This window comes from Phyllobates terribilis, unplaced genomic scaffold (genome assembly GCF_046119375.1).
Source record: "Phyllobates terribilis strain yellow unplaced genomic scaffold, ASM4611937v1 Scaffold_7__3_contigs__length_470593459, whole genome shotgun sequence".
Classification (NCBI taxonomy): domain Eukaryota; kingdom Metazoa; phylum Chordata; class Amphibia; order Anura; family Dendrobatidae; genus Phyllobates; species Phyllobates terribilis.
Genome location: NW_027362767.1, coordinates 292,388,916 through 292,405,750, shown reverse-complemented (window position 1 = coordinate 292,405,750; position 16,835 = coordinate 292,388,916). Strand labels below are relative to the sequence as shown.

The following is a 16,835-nucleotide window of genomic DNA, read 5'->3' as shown; positions in this document are numbered from 1 at the left end:
CATATACATTTAGCCCCAAGGCCCACACACTGATTTAACAAAGGCTTGCGTGTGAATGTGTACACTGATCTGCGGTATATGCGATTCAGTTTTTGCTTTCTATGACCTCATGAATTTCACATTTTATTAATGGCGGCAATTTAATATCTACATCCAGGTCCCAAGAAACTCGCTAATAAATGCAATGAATTGGGATATTAAGGGCTGGCCATCAGTGTTCAAGTCCCAGAGATCCCCCCCCCCCCCCATTAACTTTTTTTATATACCATAAATAAGATATTCAGTTGCAAAAAGAATGAAGTACCTAAACTGATCACATTTTTGGGTCTCTTATATAACAACTGCCTGGACAAAAGATAGCCAGAATGGAAATGTTGATTGGCTGCGATGAACAAAGTCATTTTCATAGGAACACATGTGGTTTGCCGTGTAATAGTTGGGCAGTCCAAGTTCAAAATCTTTCTATGTATAAAAAATTTGTACTGTCTCTTTATAGGTATGGATTCACAGAGCCCGAGTTGTGCATCAGAACCTCATCCAAAATGCTATTGATCTTAGTAACCAACCCTGTACAATTTAGAAAATAAAAAGCTACTTTTTCACAGAGATCGTTCTGAAAAGCAGACCGCTACAATTTTTTTTTACATAAATCAAAATGTGGGTTCAGACATTTGGAGTCCAGTGTCAGCATCTGGAACCAGCTTGAAGGGGCTAGTTAGCTTCGCATCCCTAGGAGACGTACTGCATTAATTTCCAAGGCGGAACAATTCAACTCTGGAGAAAAGAAGAAAGATTACACACATACAAATACTATATTAAATATAAGTATTATATAAAAATACATGTAATCATTGAGAAGAAAATGTTTTTTTTATCATAAAACTGGGAATAGATCCAAAGAGGCCCATTAGGACTTAGAGGCCGGCTCATTTTTGCTAACCAGCACATGCTACAGATGCTCATTTGAATTAAGATCTGAGACAAGTCAACATCTTGAACTATCATATGTATCAAACAATTTCTGAACAATCCTTAGTGTCTCGGGAAGCATTATCCTGCCAAAACAAGCTATTGCAATTAGGGAGTAGCTGTGCCTTGATAGAGTTTACGAGCTCTGCTATGATATTTAAAAGGTAACCCGAAGGAAAAATGCTGCTGCACAAACCAGGGGCAGCATGAATCACACGGGCTGCACTATTGCAGCTACATATGCTTTACACGAGGCATTTTGGAGAAAACATACTTTTATTGGTTACTGCGTATTAGCTCTTTCACAAAGGGAATGTCAGCACCCAATTCTCAAATTTATTTATACAAGACAATGGGGTACTCTAAAACTACAAAGAGGCAGGGCGACAGTGGGGGCGGCAGATCCCAGGTGGTGAACAATCTATGATGTATTAATTTGCCACTGCACGCCATACAAGGATCAAATGGATACAGATCCTTCATCACATGCAGCTTCAATGAGGACCTCAGCTGATAAGTGGAGGACTTTTTCTTAGTCATACCTGGAGAATGGACCTTCAAACAATACCTCTGTCAGAAAGAAAACTTGCATCCTTCCATGCTTGCAAATTTAGAACACTAACTCAATGTTCATTACTACAAAATAAGAGGTCTAGGCTCATTTGTATGCTTACCCACAGAGGAACCAGAGTCCATCAGTTGTAAAATGTTTGGGAAGGACAGTTTTCCTGTGGCTTGTGCTGACTGTGGCCTCAATAAAAGATTTTCCTCTTCTCCTAGCGCTGAATCCTCTCTATCTAGACTAGGTCTGGAAGGTGCTTCTGCAGCGCCACTGCTCCGAGTAACACAAGCGCCAGAACTCCTCCAGCCAAAAAAAGCCAGGGAATGTACGCAACAAAACATGGGATTCAAAATACCCTGAAAAGACAAAGATCACCATTGTTTTTTTTTTAAACCACCAACACAGCACATAACACTGCAGTAGTATGAAAGACATAAATCCATAAAGAAAGCGCAAGACCACGCAACATAACTATCTGCAAATGTGGCAGGTAAGCTTAGGTTCAAGCCAGGCTAGAAGTCAATAGCAGATGTACAGATGTATGCAGACACTTACATCAGAGGCATACATTCGGCAGGTAATTTCAAAATTTCTCACCACATGTAATGCCGGATGTGATGTAAACCCAGGATAAAAGTTTGCAATACGACACACAAGATGGTCTACTATATTTTAGAAACTTTTTTTTTTTATCTAATCTCTCATTACAAACATCCATCTCATCACATATACCGCACAGTGAAAGACGTAAAAAATAAGAACTATTCTTGTACACCTGTCTATTTGTTCATTTTGCCTCCCAAAAATCGGAATAAGGCTCGGTTCACATTTATCCTGCGCTCCGTGTACATCCCAAAAACCATGATTCAGACAAAAAACCCCAACGGAACCGCTCACTTATGAGGCACATGGAGTCCCTTTGGACTCAGTCTGGTCTTTGATCCGATGGTATCCCATTATTTTAGGTGTCTTTTTAGCGCACAAGTGTGTGCGAAGACAGATCTGTGAACGCCTAAAAAGATGGACACCACTGGAGCAGACGCCAAACAGACTCCAAAGTGTCATCTGCCTCTTTATAATGAGTGGTTCCGTCAGGAGTTTCATAAAATCCGCATTTTTGTTGAATTTATACGGAAACCCCAAAGCAAGTGCTCAGCGTAGAACACAAGTATGTGATCCCAGTCTTCTACTGAAACCAATCAAAAAATGTTTTGTGCCCCGAAATGTTACCAATAAAAACCCTAATTTATCCCGCACAAAACCAGCCCCCCACTCAGGTCCGTCATCTGTCACTGGAACTATAGGGGTTCTTACCTTACTGGTAGAACAAAAACTCTGGAAAAGCAACACGGATCCCACCCTTCAAATAAAATCCAGTGAGTTATGCGCTCCCAAATCCAAATGCCCCCTACCTTCTGAGCCCCACTGTGCCTAAACCACAGTAAACAGCCACATGTTTAGCATTGTTGAGCCGGGGAGAGTGCGTCTCTAAAAGCTCAAGATTGGCACAATGTATGTGGTATGCTACAATATATGGGCACTACATTGTATGGGAGCACAATATATGGACACCTGACGGGCATATTTGCAACTCTACAGAAAAAAAGCCTGGCGTAAATGTTACAAAATAGTCGCTGCAACAGTAGATTAATTCATTGAGAAATGCAATTTCTACAATGGGGTCACTATTGGGGTTTTCTGCTTTTCTGGCACCTTAGGGGCTCTACAAACGTCGCCCGCAAACTATTATAGGGCTCCAAAAAACAAATAGCGCTCCTTCGTTCTCAGCCCTGACGTGTGGCTAAACAGTATCTGTCGACATATGAAGCGCATCACCACATTCGGGAGAAATTGCAAAAAAAATTGTGGAGTCCAGTTTCACCTATTTACCCTGTAAGTAACAAATTTGCAGCAAATGAAAAAAAAAATAATTACATTTTAACCACTAAAATGTCATATTTCAACATCCCAATGTTATAAAATTCTGTGAGGCACTTGTGGGTTCAAAGTACTCACTATACCCCTTGAAGAATTCCTTAAGCAGTGAAGTTTCCAATATGGGGTTACTTGTGGAAGTTTCTGCTGTTTTGGCACCTAAGGGGCTCGGTTAATGGAGAAACAATCTATTCAAATCTGCGTTCTAAAAGCCAAGTAGCGCTCCTTCCCAACTGATCCCTGCCGTGTACAACCACATATGGGGGCCTGCCACGCTCCGTAAAAATTGCATAACAAATTATGGGGTCCATTTTCTCCTATTACCCCTCGTGGAAATTATAAATTTGGTGCTAAAACAGTATTTTATTGGAAAAAAAGTAATTTTTTCCTTTCACGTATAAATGTTCTAAAATTTTTGTGAATCACCTGTATGACATGAATGCTCAACACACCCCTAGATGAATTCCTTGAGGGGTCTAGTTTCCAAAATGGGTTTACTTGTGGGGGGTTTCTGCTGTTTTGGCATGCCAGGGGCTCTGCAAATGCGACATGGCATTCACAATCTATTCCAGACAAATTTACGCTTCAAAAATCAAATAGCACCCTTTCCTTTCCGAGCCCTGCCATGAGTCCACAGAGCCGTTTTTGGGCATTTTTGTGCTGGGAAGAAATTGCATAACAAATTATGGGGTCAGTTTTTCCTATTATCCATTGAGAAAATTACGAATTTGGGACTAAAAAAGCATTTTAGCAGAAAAAAATAAAATATTTCCACATCCACTTTTTAAAAAGCTACATAAAGTAACTACAGATTCAACAAGCTCAAACAACTTCTAGATAAAATTCTTTGATGGGTCTAGTTTCCAAAATGGGGTCACTTGTGGGGGTTTCTGCTGTTTTGGTACTTCAGGGACTCTGCAAATGAGACATGGTGCCTGCAATCTATTCCAGACAAATTTACATTCTAAATACAAAATGTTGTTTATTCCCTTCTGAGCCTCCTGTGTCCAAACAGAACTTTTAAACTACATGTGGGGTATCGCCATGCTCAGAAGAAAGGGGGGTCCACTTTTTGAGGTTACCTCTTGCAAAAGTGAAACATTTGGGACTAAAGTAACATTTTCCGGAAAAAATGAAAATGTTCAATATGACGACTAGTGACGAGCGAGCATGCGTGGACGTCGAGTTATCTGAGCATGCTCGGGTTCGGATAGAGTAGCTGTGCATCGGGCATTCTCCACACGTGTAGTGGCGGTTTATCAGCCATGATACATAAGGCCGCGGGTACACGAGCATTTGACTACAGCACGACGACTACTCTATCCAAACCAGAGCACGCATGGATAACTCAATATCCGAACACTAATGACGACCTAATGTTATCAAATTCTGTGTTCAAAATGCACACTGTACCCCGTGATAAAATGCTTGATGGGTGTAGTTTCCACTTGTAGGGGTTTTCTACTGTTTGGGTGCCTTAGGGGCCGTGCAAATGCGACATGGTGATAGCAATCTATTTCAGCCAAATTTGTGTTCTGGCTGTGTGCCCACGATGCGTTTTTGGTGCGTTTTTTTGGTGCGTATTTGCAGCGTGAGGCTATGTGCCCACGTAGCAGATTTGATGCAGAGCGTTTTTGCCTCTCTCTGGCAGAAAAAAACGCATGCAGATTTACATGTGTTTTTTCTGCCAGAGAGAAGCGTTTTTTCAGCGTTTTTACATGCGTTTTTTCAAGCAGTTTTCCAAGTGATGCTCAAAATCGCTTGTAAAAGTGCTTGACAAGTTGGTCACACAATATAAATCCATGCAACCGGCATGGATTTATAATGTGTGAACAACTGATGCTTTACATGCAGCATCTATAGTAAAAAAAAAAAAAAAAAAAAGAGAATTAAAACGTTAAAAAAAAACAAACATAAAAACTGTATACTCACCTCTCCGGTCTCCTCCAGTCTGCTCCCGGCCACGTTCTCTCTCGACGTCAGCGGTCGCGTGACCATCAGGTGACTAAATGACGTCACCGCAGGTCCTGCCAGTACACCGCGGGACGCCAAGGAGAGAGGACGTGGGCGGGAGCAGACCGGGGGCCGCCGGAGAGGTGAATATACAGGTTTTGTTTGTTTAACTTTTTTATTTCTTTTTTTCACCACGTGGTAGCCGGAATGAAGAGGAGTTGTAGTCTCCTGTTCATCCCGGGTACCACACGCACCGCGATTACGCTGCAAATTCGTGGCCACTGAATTTAATTGAAACGCAGCAAATCTACATATACCTGCGGGTTTGCTGCGTTTCAATGTTCCTCAATGGCCGCAAATTTGCAGCGTAATCGCGGTAGAAATGGTCATGCTCTGTTTTGCAACGCAATGCGAATTCGATGCGCAAATTAGCGCATCATGTGCACAGCACATCCGAATTCACATTGCTTTGCATGGCACTGTTTTACAAGCGTTTTCGCAGCCGTAAAAGCGACGCAAAAATGCTACGTGGGCACATGGCCTAAACGCTCCAGAAACGCATTGCATACCTTATCCCATGACTTCCTATGACATTCTGCAAGTTCTGTGCACATGGTCAGGATTTTTTCTGCGCAGATTTTACTCGCAGAAAAAATACGGACACGACCGATTCTTGTGCGTTTCTGCATGCGTATTTGCCTATACAATGCTTTTGAAAAACGCATGGCAAATATGCATGCAAAACGTGTCAAATATGAATGTAAAACCGCATGTGTTTTTCTGCCAGGGAGATGCTGAAATGCTCAGGAAAATTTCTGCTTCATTTCTGCATCGTGGGCACTAAGCCTAAAATTCAAATGGTGCTTCTGTCCTTCAGAGCCCTGCCGTTTGTCTAAACAGTGGTTTCTGACAACATGTGGGGTATCAGTGTGCTCAGAAGAAACAAGGTAACAAATTGTAGGATCCATTTTTTGTGCTAGTCCTTGTAAGGCTGTGTGCCCACTATGCATTTTTCAAGCGTTTTTGATGCGGAAATTCCGCAGTTTAAACACTTGCAAAACGCTTGGTAATCCGTGCCACATCATCCCCAATGAAAATCAGCATGTTCTGTGCCCATGCTGCGGAATTTTCCGCAGCGGATTTTCCGCAGCGGAAAAATCCGCAGCATGTCCATTATTTGTGCGTTTCTGCATGCGGATTTGAAGTCCCAATGCATTTGAAAAATGCAAGTCAAATCCGCATGTAAAACGTGTCAAAAACTCGTGTAAAATCCGCAAGCGGTTTTACTGCCAAGAACATGCAGAAACGCTGCAGAAATTTTCTGCTTCAATTCTGCATCGTGGGCACATACTCTAAACGTGAAAAAAATTGGGGCTAAAGCAACATTTTAGAGCAAAAATTATAATTTACTTATTTTTTCATTTGACTGTATTAATTCCAGTGTAGCATCTGAAGGGTTTAAAAATTTCAGGAGTGCATTTTGTAAAAATGGTATCACTTTTGGGGAGTTTCCAACATATAGGCCCCGCAAAGTTCATTGAAATCTGATTAGGTCCCTAAACAAACAAAGAAACAAACAAAAAAAAACAAAACAGGTTTTGTAAATTTCTTGAAAAAATAAGGAATTGCTTCACCCTGCTTAAACTTTTAACCCTTCTAACATCCTAATAAAATAAACGGATGTTTAAAAAATCATGCAGATGTAAAGCAGACATATGGGAAAGGTTATTTATTAATTACCATATTTTGTACAGCATGATTAACTGGTTGAAAATTGCGAATATTTTCACAAATTAAACACAAACCATATCAACCTCAATTTACCACTGACATGAAGTACAATGTGTCACGAAAAAGCCATCTCAGAATCACCGCGATCGGTTGAAGTGTTCCAGAGTTATTATCACATGAAGTGACTCTGGTCAGAATTCAAAGATTTGGCCCGGTCATGAAGGTTAAAATCAGGTCACTAAGGGGTTAACATGTTCAAATTGGTGAAAGGTCATTTTAAAGAATTTGCAACCCCTCCTCCATGCAAGAACAAAACATCTTTTTTGATGTTGATATAGCTTGAGGCCTTGTAGATTCGTGTTTTGGTGATATTATGACGCACATAGACATGTAGATTACTTTTTTCTATACCAAAAAATCTGAAATATATAGAATCCTAGAATATACATCACCTGTCCCAGTGATGTGACTGCAATATTTTTAGCAAATCTAAAAGGTGTCTTTTACACAATGCAATGATCTGATAAACAAACACCCTTCCTAAATCTGCCCAGTGATCAAAAAAAAAGTTTATCCTTGCAGGCAATTCATTGACCCATGTAAGAAGACCCCTTTGTTTTGCACTCCATTCACATGGACAGATTAAGTCTTAAAAATTAATATACAATTAACACAATGTCTGACCTGAAGTGTTATGTCTACTTAACCAACTGAGATAATTGCTGCTGAGATTACAACTCTCCTATCATTTGTTTACAAGTCAGATAAAAGAACAACAGGGCTGATTAGAGGAATGGTAAATTGTCATGTTCTTGCATAAGCAGGACAGTAAATGTACTGGCAGTCAAAGCAAACAAAGAAGATCCATTTACAAAGATGAATAAGAAGTACAAGGGGCACAAAACACCTAAAGCTGGACATAAACATCTGATAATTATTCCTTCCGAACATCCTTAAATTGCATTCACTCGCACAGATCTCTGACTGGCCAGACCAAGTTTACAGATTATGAAACTGGAATGAGTTAAGGCCCCTAAGCATATTAGATTACAGTCTGCCATACATATTTGATGGCTATCGCCCAAACAATGCTTCTTATGATCGTTTGGCCGATAGCTATCTCAGCCGTCTCTCTGTTACACAGGAAAGATTGTTCGGCCAAGCGCTCCTATGTTCTCAGAGAAAGCAGGCGGCAGCTTACTCCAGGAGGACAATGCAATTGGCAGGCCAAAATAGGACATCTCCCCTGAACATCCATAGGTCAGCACCCCCACATACATTAGAGTGTTGGCCGAACCTGTCAGTATTGGCGAATTCAGCCGACATTGGTATAATGTGCACGAGGTCCTTAACATTATCCAAAGCCACCAATATTGGTGGGCTTGGCTAACAGCCGAATGTGTTTTGTGGCCTCCTTATGTCCTCTGCGAGATAAGTCACTGCCAAAGGAGTCTAGCATTGACTTTCTTGTAGAGAACACAAAAGGGCTCGGGTGGACATTCCTTTCTATGTGGGAGTCAGGAGAGATAACTGTTGGCTGAACGAGGTATCGCTCAGCAGCTATCTTTGTTGTATGGGGTCTCTTAGCCATTGGCATCAACAGATATTCTGGTCTCCCTAAATCATGCCAAAATGAAACCTTCCAATTCCTTATCACAGAGTTCAAATCTTTCAAATATTTGTTTACACCCTACAATCATTGTGTTGTGTTTAACAGACAGATCTTTGAGCATGTGATATTAATTTTCCAGCAGATAAGAGACAGATTTCGAATCAGATTAAATGGGTATTCACACAGCCCAACTCTGGATTGATTGGACTAAAATAGGTCAGATATCTGAATGGGAAAATGAAATCTTAAGGCCCTCGTACAAATTAGACTTAAAAGAGGTTGTCCACTACTTTTATATTGATGACCTATCCTCAGGATAGATCATCAATGCCTGATTGACTGGGGTCCAATACCCAGCACCCCCCGCCGATTAGCCGCTATCGCTGAGTGAACTCGTGAACTCAGTGAGCTCAGCGCAACACCGTGAGTTCACCACAGTTCAGGGGCCCGCTCGCTGCAGCGAGTCAATCTTCCCTGCTCTTCAGCATGAGCAGTCGCCTCAAGCCAACGTTCATGCTGAAGAGCAAATGTCGCACAGATAGATTACGGCATGTGACACTATGGATTCTTTCCGCATCGGACAGGTGAGGGATATTGTTTTTTATTTTTGTTTTTCTTACAGGGGACAATGGGTTCTGGGATTAGGTGTTAGGCGAGTATAACTTTTTTTTTTTTAAATAAATGTGTAAAACAAGGTGTGGAATTTTATTTCAAATAAAAGATTTTTTACAGGCTGTGTGTTTATTTACAAACTTTAACTATGGGGTTAGTATTGGGGGAATCTCAGACGCCTCTCCATTACTAAGCCCTGGGCTTCATGTCCACTACCAATACAAGGCTGACATGTAACCCAATCCTATTACCCCACTTGCCACCACGTCAGGGCAAGTGGGAAGAGATGAGGACAAGCACCAGATTTGGCACATTTTATTGATGTGCCATTTCTGGGGCTACTGAGGGCTGATGCTATTAGCCTTGGAAGGATCCATGGTTCACAGCTGTCTGTTTAGCCTGGGTAGTTTTTTATAGGGGAACCCTTAGTCAATTTTTTTCTGGGGTCCCCCGGTAATCTAGCCAGGGGCCCCATACACAGCAGAGAGTTGTCGGCAAAATGATTGTTCAGCTGATAATTTGACTAGCGGCTCTCTCTCCCCTGACTCCTCCATAGACAGGAGCGCTCACTCTGCTGAGAGGTCCGGTGTTCTGTACGACAAAGACTTAAAGACTTCTGCTGCAGCCTGATATCGGAGTATATAATAAAGTACTTAGCGAACAAGTGCATGTGGTATGTAGAAATGTTTTTTGTTACCATTATGACAAAAGTCGTGACTGCGGCCAATCGTAACTGTCGAGGAGGCTCCGATGTTTCGGATACTTCAAAAAGAAACAGCATAAAGTCACAAAGTACATTTCCCAGCCAGCTGTGGTAGGCAGAAAAAATAAGGTAATGAGAACAGCAAGAGCGTGGTTTTATATTAAAAAAAAAAAAAAAAAAAAAAAAAGCCATTTTTACAATCTATTCAGGACTAAAACACTTACCAGACTATAAAAGTACCACTGATCTGGAACAGTCTTCTGCATAAGGTGTGTTTCTTATATCGTTCACAGCAAGTGTAGACCCCAAACTGCATCTTAAGGACAGCAGGTACTGACAGACACATTAAAAGAAACATTTTATGGCTAATTTTTTTTCCTTTTTCACTTTTTAGAACTATTCCAATTAACAAGCCAAGCAACAGTTTAAAGAACTTGTAGGAAATTAGAAAAAGCAAGGCAGCTTTAGGCTGCGTTCACACATTGCGTATTTCCTTGCGTTTTTTTACGCTGCGTATTTTCCTGCGTTTTTTTTTACGCAGGTAAAAAAAGCACCTCCATTCACACACTGCGTAAAAAAGCGCAGCAACAAAAGCAGTGTGAAATGAAGTGTGACATGTGTAATGTATGTGTCTGTGTGTCGTGTGTGTACTGTGCGTCTATGTGTTGTGTGTGTGAGTGTCCCCCTAGCAGTGTATGTACAGACAGCTTCTGGCTGCAGTACATACACTGCTTTAAAAGAAAAAAACTATGGATACTCACCTATCCGATGGATGGGAGAGGCGTCCGCTCCGGTCCCGCGGCTTCCAGCATCTGCCGTGAAGCGATCAGCTGACTGTCAGCTGACCGGCTGACCGGAAGCCGGTTACAAGCCGGTTAGCTTACAGCTGATCGCTTCACCGGCAGATGCTGGAAGCCGCGGGACCGGAGCGGACGGCTCTCCCATCCATCGGATAGGTGAGTATCCATAGTTTCTCCTGCGCCTCCATAAAAAAGCGCTGGAATTATGCAGTGTGTGAACACCGCTGCGTAATTCCATCGCTTATAATGGGCACAATAGAGAGAAAGCGCGGGACGCAGCTGCGTAAAGAATGAACATGTCAATTCTTTACGCAGCTGCGCTTTCGCGCTGCGTAAAATCACACAGTGTCTGAACGGCAAAGTGAATTTCCCATTCACTTTGCTGGCAGACAAGGCACATTGCGTATTTTGAAAAAGCGTGCGCAAAAAAGCGCGCGAAAATACGCAATGTGTGAACGCAGCCTTACACTGCATGATTATAGTGAATGAGTGTTCCTAGGAATGCTCATTCCATGATAATCGTGCAGCCTAACAGGCTGCCAATTACCCACACTTGTTCGTCAGGTGAGATGATTTGCGTCTCAACCTCCTGAAGAGCACTAATCATGAAACATGTGGTACAGTTTTTATTCTTTTCTATTATGCTTTTTTTTTAATAATTAATCTCAGAAACTGAAGAGGAGACACCTGGTTTATCATACTGTGAAAAAGCAGTGTCCATTTTACATCCTGCAGAGCCCCCCAAAAACAGAAAAGTTCAGTTTCCAATCTGAGGTCCATTCCCTGGATTACAGCAAAACTGCCAGCAGCCCTGATCCTAAAAATGTTATGCTAAGAGCAGAAACACCAAAATCTTAAGGTTTTTGATGAGTACATACATGTCTTCTCAGTCTATAAAAATAAGGGACTTATTTTCCATTGTCTTTATAAATGTAATAGGTCTAGGATTTATTTTTTTTAATTGGAAGAACTTGGGCAAAACAAAATGAATGAAATTGTCAGAAATTTACAAGTCATGGTAAATTCTGCTAATGTCTTCATACTAATATTTTGGAATGTAGAAAGATATCGCTTACAATCTTTATGGTCTATGATAATTTTCAATATCTACATAATATTATTACTTGTCAATTCTTGATTAGTTGCCCAGAAAATGAAAAAACAAAATCAGGTTTGCAGCACTGGGGCGAACAAATCTACATTGTTTATGTACAATCTTTATACCTCCAATAATTGCTCTTCTCAGCAGGAAAGGGCTTCCAAATAGTGCCAATAATAGAGGAATGTATAGCAGGACATCATGGAACAGAATCAGTCCGTTTTTAGAGTCACACCTAAGTTCAAGTAGAAAGCCGAAATAAGTTGTCAATTAACATTATTACTCCTTCCATTTAAAACCTAATTTGCAAAACAATATACCAATCTGAGCAATGCTGCACAGGTTATAGAAGGCTATTCAACGTTGTGACATCCATGCAGTCTAAGCAATTTTTCTTGTTTTAAGATGAGAGTCAAGAAATTAGAATACCGTGAAAGTATTATAGAGACAGTACAACCTCTGCCGTCCCAGGTCTTAAGGTATTAGCACACGGTGTATTTCAGGCGGATCCTGCCCAGAATCCACCTGAAGGAGCACAACAAAAGCACCCGCGTATTCGGGTCGCTCCTTCTAGGATACCATTCACGCTCTTTATTTATCAGCAAAGAAATAAAGCTACTGGTGGCAGAGCCGCTGGAAGACAGATGGTGAAGCCGCCTCGGGAGAATGACGGCTGGCCATTTCCTGAAGCGCCTTCATTTGGGAAAACTTGGCGGCTGCATCGGTATTTAAATGATGTCCTGTGCACATACTATAACATTAATTTAGGGGAGAAAGGGAAGGAAAAGTGAGCAGGTTAATTGGGGAGAGAAGAAGGAACCAACATTTTAAATTTGGTTCATAACTACCCAAGCTACTAAAAATTTACTGGCGTCATTTTTGTCTTCCACTACCAAGTCCTCCATTCACAATCATAGCACTGACCTCTTGGACCTATTTAGCACAAGATGGGGACTTGTAGATTTCCAGTTCTTGGGGATAACAGCTCTTGCTGCTGCAGGAAAGTGATGGAAAATATATTTTTTATATACACTGTAGATGTAATGGATTCACATGAAAGTAAGGCCACCGAGGCTAGGACACTTTTGGCTTTCACTAACATTCCTATTAAGACTAGATACAAAAATCATTGCATTAATGGGGAAGTTCCACCACAAGTGAAGCAAATATTCTCCTTCCAAGAACCACATCTCTATATCTGTAGCCAACAAGTCGATAGTTGGTAGTTTTTCTCCTGTGACCCAAATATGGAAGGCATTTTGAGAGATAAAGAATTTTATTCTATGCCATTTCTCTGGTGTGATGGGCAGATAGAGATTGTCTCCAGGAGTGACTACTTCAAGTAGCAGGTTGCATATTTTTGAGAGATAGTGGTCTGGGACTAGGAATGTAGGACACTGTCACTGTTTCTGTTAGAAACCCGGAAAAACAGGAATCCAATGGAAACTCCAATAGAGCCATTCACTACCTTGAGGCTGTCGGAGTCACTTTTGACGCCTTATGGATTCCATCCAGATTATCAGGAAACACTCGTTTCCCCCCACTATCAGCCAGTGAAAACAGGCTGCCAATCCCCCAATGAATTAGCAAAATGCTTGTTTGTCAGGTGAAATAATTCTTAAGCTGGTCTAAAAATCATTGTTTTAGCAGCACATCCTCAAGTGTGGCCTAATACATGAAGCAGAAAAACAATGGTATTCTATGCACACAGAAAACAAAACAAAACCAGCAAATATAAGATAAATTTTAACACTAAATAACATACACATTAACACTTCAAAAACATACAACAGATACAATGGAAGACTGCAGTAAGAACAGGTCCTAAGTAAGCATGCATAGGGTATCCACAAAATCTAGACTGTGCTCTCCGAGGAGATAAGCGGTTTGCGATAACCTTTTTTGTATAGGGCATACCAGCACTCACCTTGAAAGGATAAAGCAGAAAATGGGGAAGACTTAGCAGATTATTTTTAAAAAGATTCTATTTTACTTCTAGGTTTTAATATTAAAGAAGTTTAAGAAACTCTTAGCAACCAAGAAAAGAAAGAAAACCACACTATTTACTAATGCGGCATCACCGCTACTTAGTAATGACATTTGGATTTAGGTTAGAAACAATTGCACAGGATTTTATAGTCAATTAACTTTTCTAGGTGCAAAAACAGAATTAGAGTTTGTGAAGCGAATGCAGAATTTTACCTCCATATTGAATTTCTTCCAACACAGAACAGTTCCTCCCATCACACACAGGACACGTCCTCCCAACACACAAGGTTATAGAAGAACATACCACAACGCACTATATGCACGGCTATGTTCACATACAGACTTTTCAGCAAGTTAAAAGCAGCATTTTACAGTACCAGCAAAAGCGATGAGATTTCAGAAATGTCATGCACATACTTTTTTTTCTTGATTGAATTGTAGAACTGCAACATTTTTGAAATTTGCAGCTTATCAATTCTTTAAGCTCTTTTTTTTTTTTCCACCCATGGAAAGCTATAAGAAAGTGAAAAAATGCTGAATAAAACACAACAATGTTTCTTGTTCTGTTTTTAAAGTACCATAGTCAGAGAAGAGCAAAATATGCATCCTTGAGAAAGGAACTGAAACGTCACATGGATCTGTGTGAATAAAGTCCACTTTTTTCACTCATTTCCATTGGAGGGCCGCTTCCAATCTATTTCTGCATTTGGAGACTTCTTGGCTGGTGGCTTGCAGAAGCATTGCACCCGCAACATTAGAACTGTGCCGCTATGTTTCCATATAAGGCTAAGGGCCCACGATGCAGAAATGCTGCGGAGCGTTTCTGCATCTCCCTGGCAGAAAAAACACACGGATTGTACATGGGTTTTTCCTGCCAGGTAGAAGCGTTTTGAACATACGATTTTGCATGCAGGTTGTCAAGCACTTTTCCAAGCGATTTTAGCATCACTTGGAAAGTGCTTGACAACTTGGTCACATTATATAAATCCATGCAACCGGCATGGATTTATGTTGTGTGATCAAGTTACGATGCTGCAAATGCAGCAACAATAGTAAGAAAATAAAAGAATAAAAATTAGAAAAATAAAAAAAAATTATACTCACTTTCCGATGGCCCCCGGTCTCCTGTATGGTGTGTCCAGTGTCTTCGGCGGCTCGGGGTGCTCTAAAAAGGACCTTCCATGATGTCATTTAGTCATGTGACAGGTCACGCGACCGCTGACGTCAGCAGTCACGCGACCTGTCACATGACTAAATGACGTCATGGAATGTTCTTTTACACCACCACAAGCAGCTGAAAAGCCTGCAGCACCGCCAGGAGCAGACAGGGGGCCATCAGAAGGTGAGTATATGGTTTTTTTTTTTATTTTAATTATTTTTTAACTACAGGTACTATGGTACCCAAGTCTGGAGGAGAGTCTCCTCTTCTCCAGACCCGGATACCATCCTCGCATTGAATCGCATAATATCCGCATGTGTACGTGTAGTCATGCAGATGTTATGCGGTCCAATGCAAGTCTATGGCAGCGATTCCGCAAAATTAATGGTTGTGCTGCGGATTTTTCCGCAATAATATACGAGTGACATATATAAATGAGATAATGACTTTTGTGTTTTTATTGGCTGTAAGCCACAATCATCAACATTAACAGAAATAAACACTTGAAATAGATCACTCTGTAATATATGTGTGAGTTTCACTTTTTGATGATATTCTAATTTTGTGAGATACAACTGTATATCTTATATAGGTTAGGCCTCGTAGAACCATTGGTGGAAGGCATGCTGAAACACGTGGAGAAGCAGATGAGGAATAATTAAAGATATACGTACCTGATCATGACAGACTCCAAGCAAGGTTCATAGAACACAGAATAAATGAATAGATACAGCAAATACAAGGTAAATAAACAAAAAAGCAGCCTCACCATGTCCTATTTATATGACTCAGTCCGTCTTACAATGTTATGGGTCTCCAACCAGTAGCCGTGACTTACGGTTTCACATAAGAAAATAATTTTGGTGAGTCCCAAAAATAATTAAAATCATCAATTTATTACAAAATAATTTAAAAAGATCATACAGGTTGGGAATACATCTCAACGCGTTTCTGGCAAAAAACCCTTATTTACTGAGATACAGATTCCTTCTGATACATGGTAAAAAAACAAATGGTAACCAACCGTTGATCAATAAACACATATGTTAACAATCAATCACATTTGAGAATAATTAGCATAATCACAAGGCTAAATCACAAGGAAAACCAGAAGGAGAGAGAAAAAAAAAAAAAAAAAACACAAACAGAAAAAAACAAACAAACCTGCATTCAAATCCCTAAGATTTAATATAAGAAAAGAGTATCATTCCTATGGTTCATACCATTGGGGTATTTAGTATCAAGTTTAACCGCTTCCAGACCGCCCACTGTACATAAACGTCGGAGCTGCCTGGGCTCTGTGCAGCGCCGACGTTTATGAACTGTTGGTGGTCCCGCAGCCCTCAGGTCCCCCAGGGTCCTGAAAGTGCTGCGATTGCAGTTCAGAGAGACAGCTCTGACAGGGGACATCATCGGGACCTGATTGGATCAGGTCCCAATGATGTTAATCCTTTGCTATCTTCTATATGCCGCGATCTATAGTGATCGCGGCATATAGAAGATAGTGAGAGGAGAGGGGGTCATCCACTTACCTCTCCGACGGCCCCTGATGTCTTCCAGGACCTGCCGTTGTTATGGCAGCCGGATGTCACATGACCGCCTCCGGATCTGCCATATATGGCGTCCTGCTAGGCTCAGTCTGCAGCTGAAGTCTAGCAGGAGACAGGCAGTGTGAAACTGTCGGCCAAGTTCTCATGCAATGCAATACATG

General features: G+C 41.0%; 1 protein-coding gene across 1 annotated transcript in view; it reads right to left on the bottom strand.

Moving 5' to 3' along the window:
- Positions 1-242: 242 nt before the first annotated feature.
- Positions 243-16,835, bottom strand: part of LOC141155502 (G-protein coupled receptor 143-like) — a 44,186-nt gene continuing 27,593 nt past the window's right edge. Inside the window, exons 5-9 of the mRNA XM_073642368.1 lie at positions 12,102-12,211; positions 10,302-10,410; positions 10,072-10,183; positions 1,644-1,887; positions 243-774 (exon numbers count right to left, since the gene is read on the bottom strand). Coding sequence (XP_073498469.1) covers positions 716-774; positions 1,644-1,887; positions 10,072-10,183; positions 10,302-10,410; positions 12,102-12,211 — 634 coding nt within the window. The 3' untranslated portion in view covers positions 243-715. The remainder of the gene's footprint in view (positions 775-1,643; positions 1,888-10,071; positions 10,184-10,301; positions 10,411-12,101; positions 12,212-16,835) is intronic.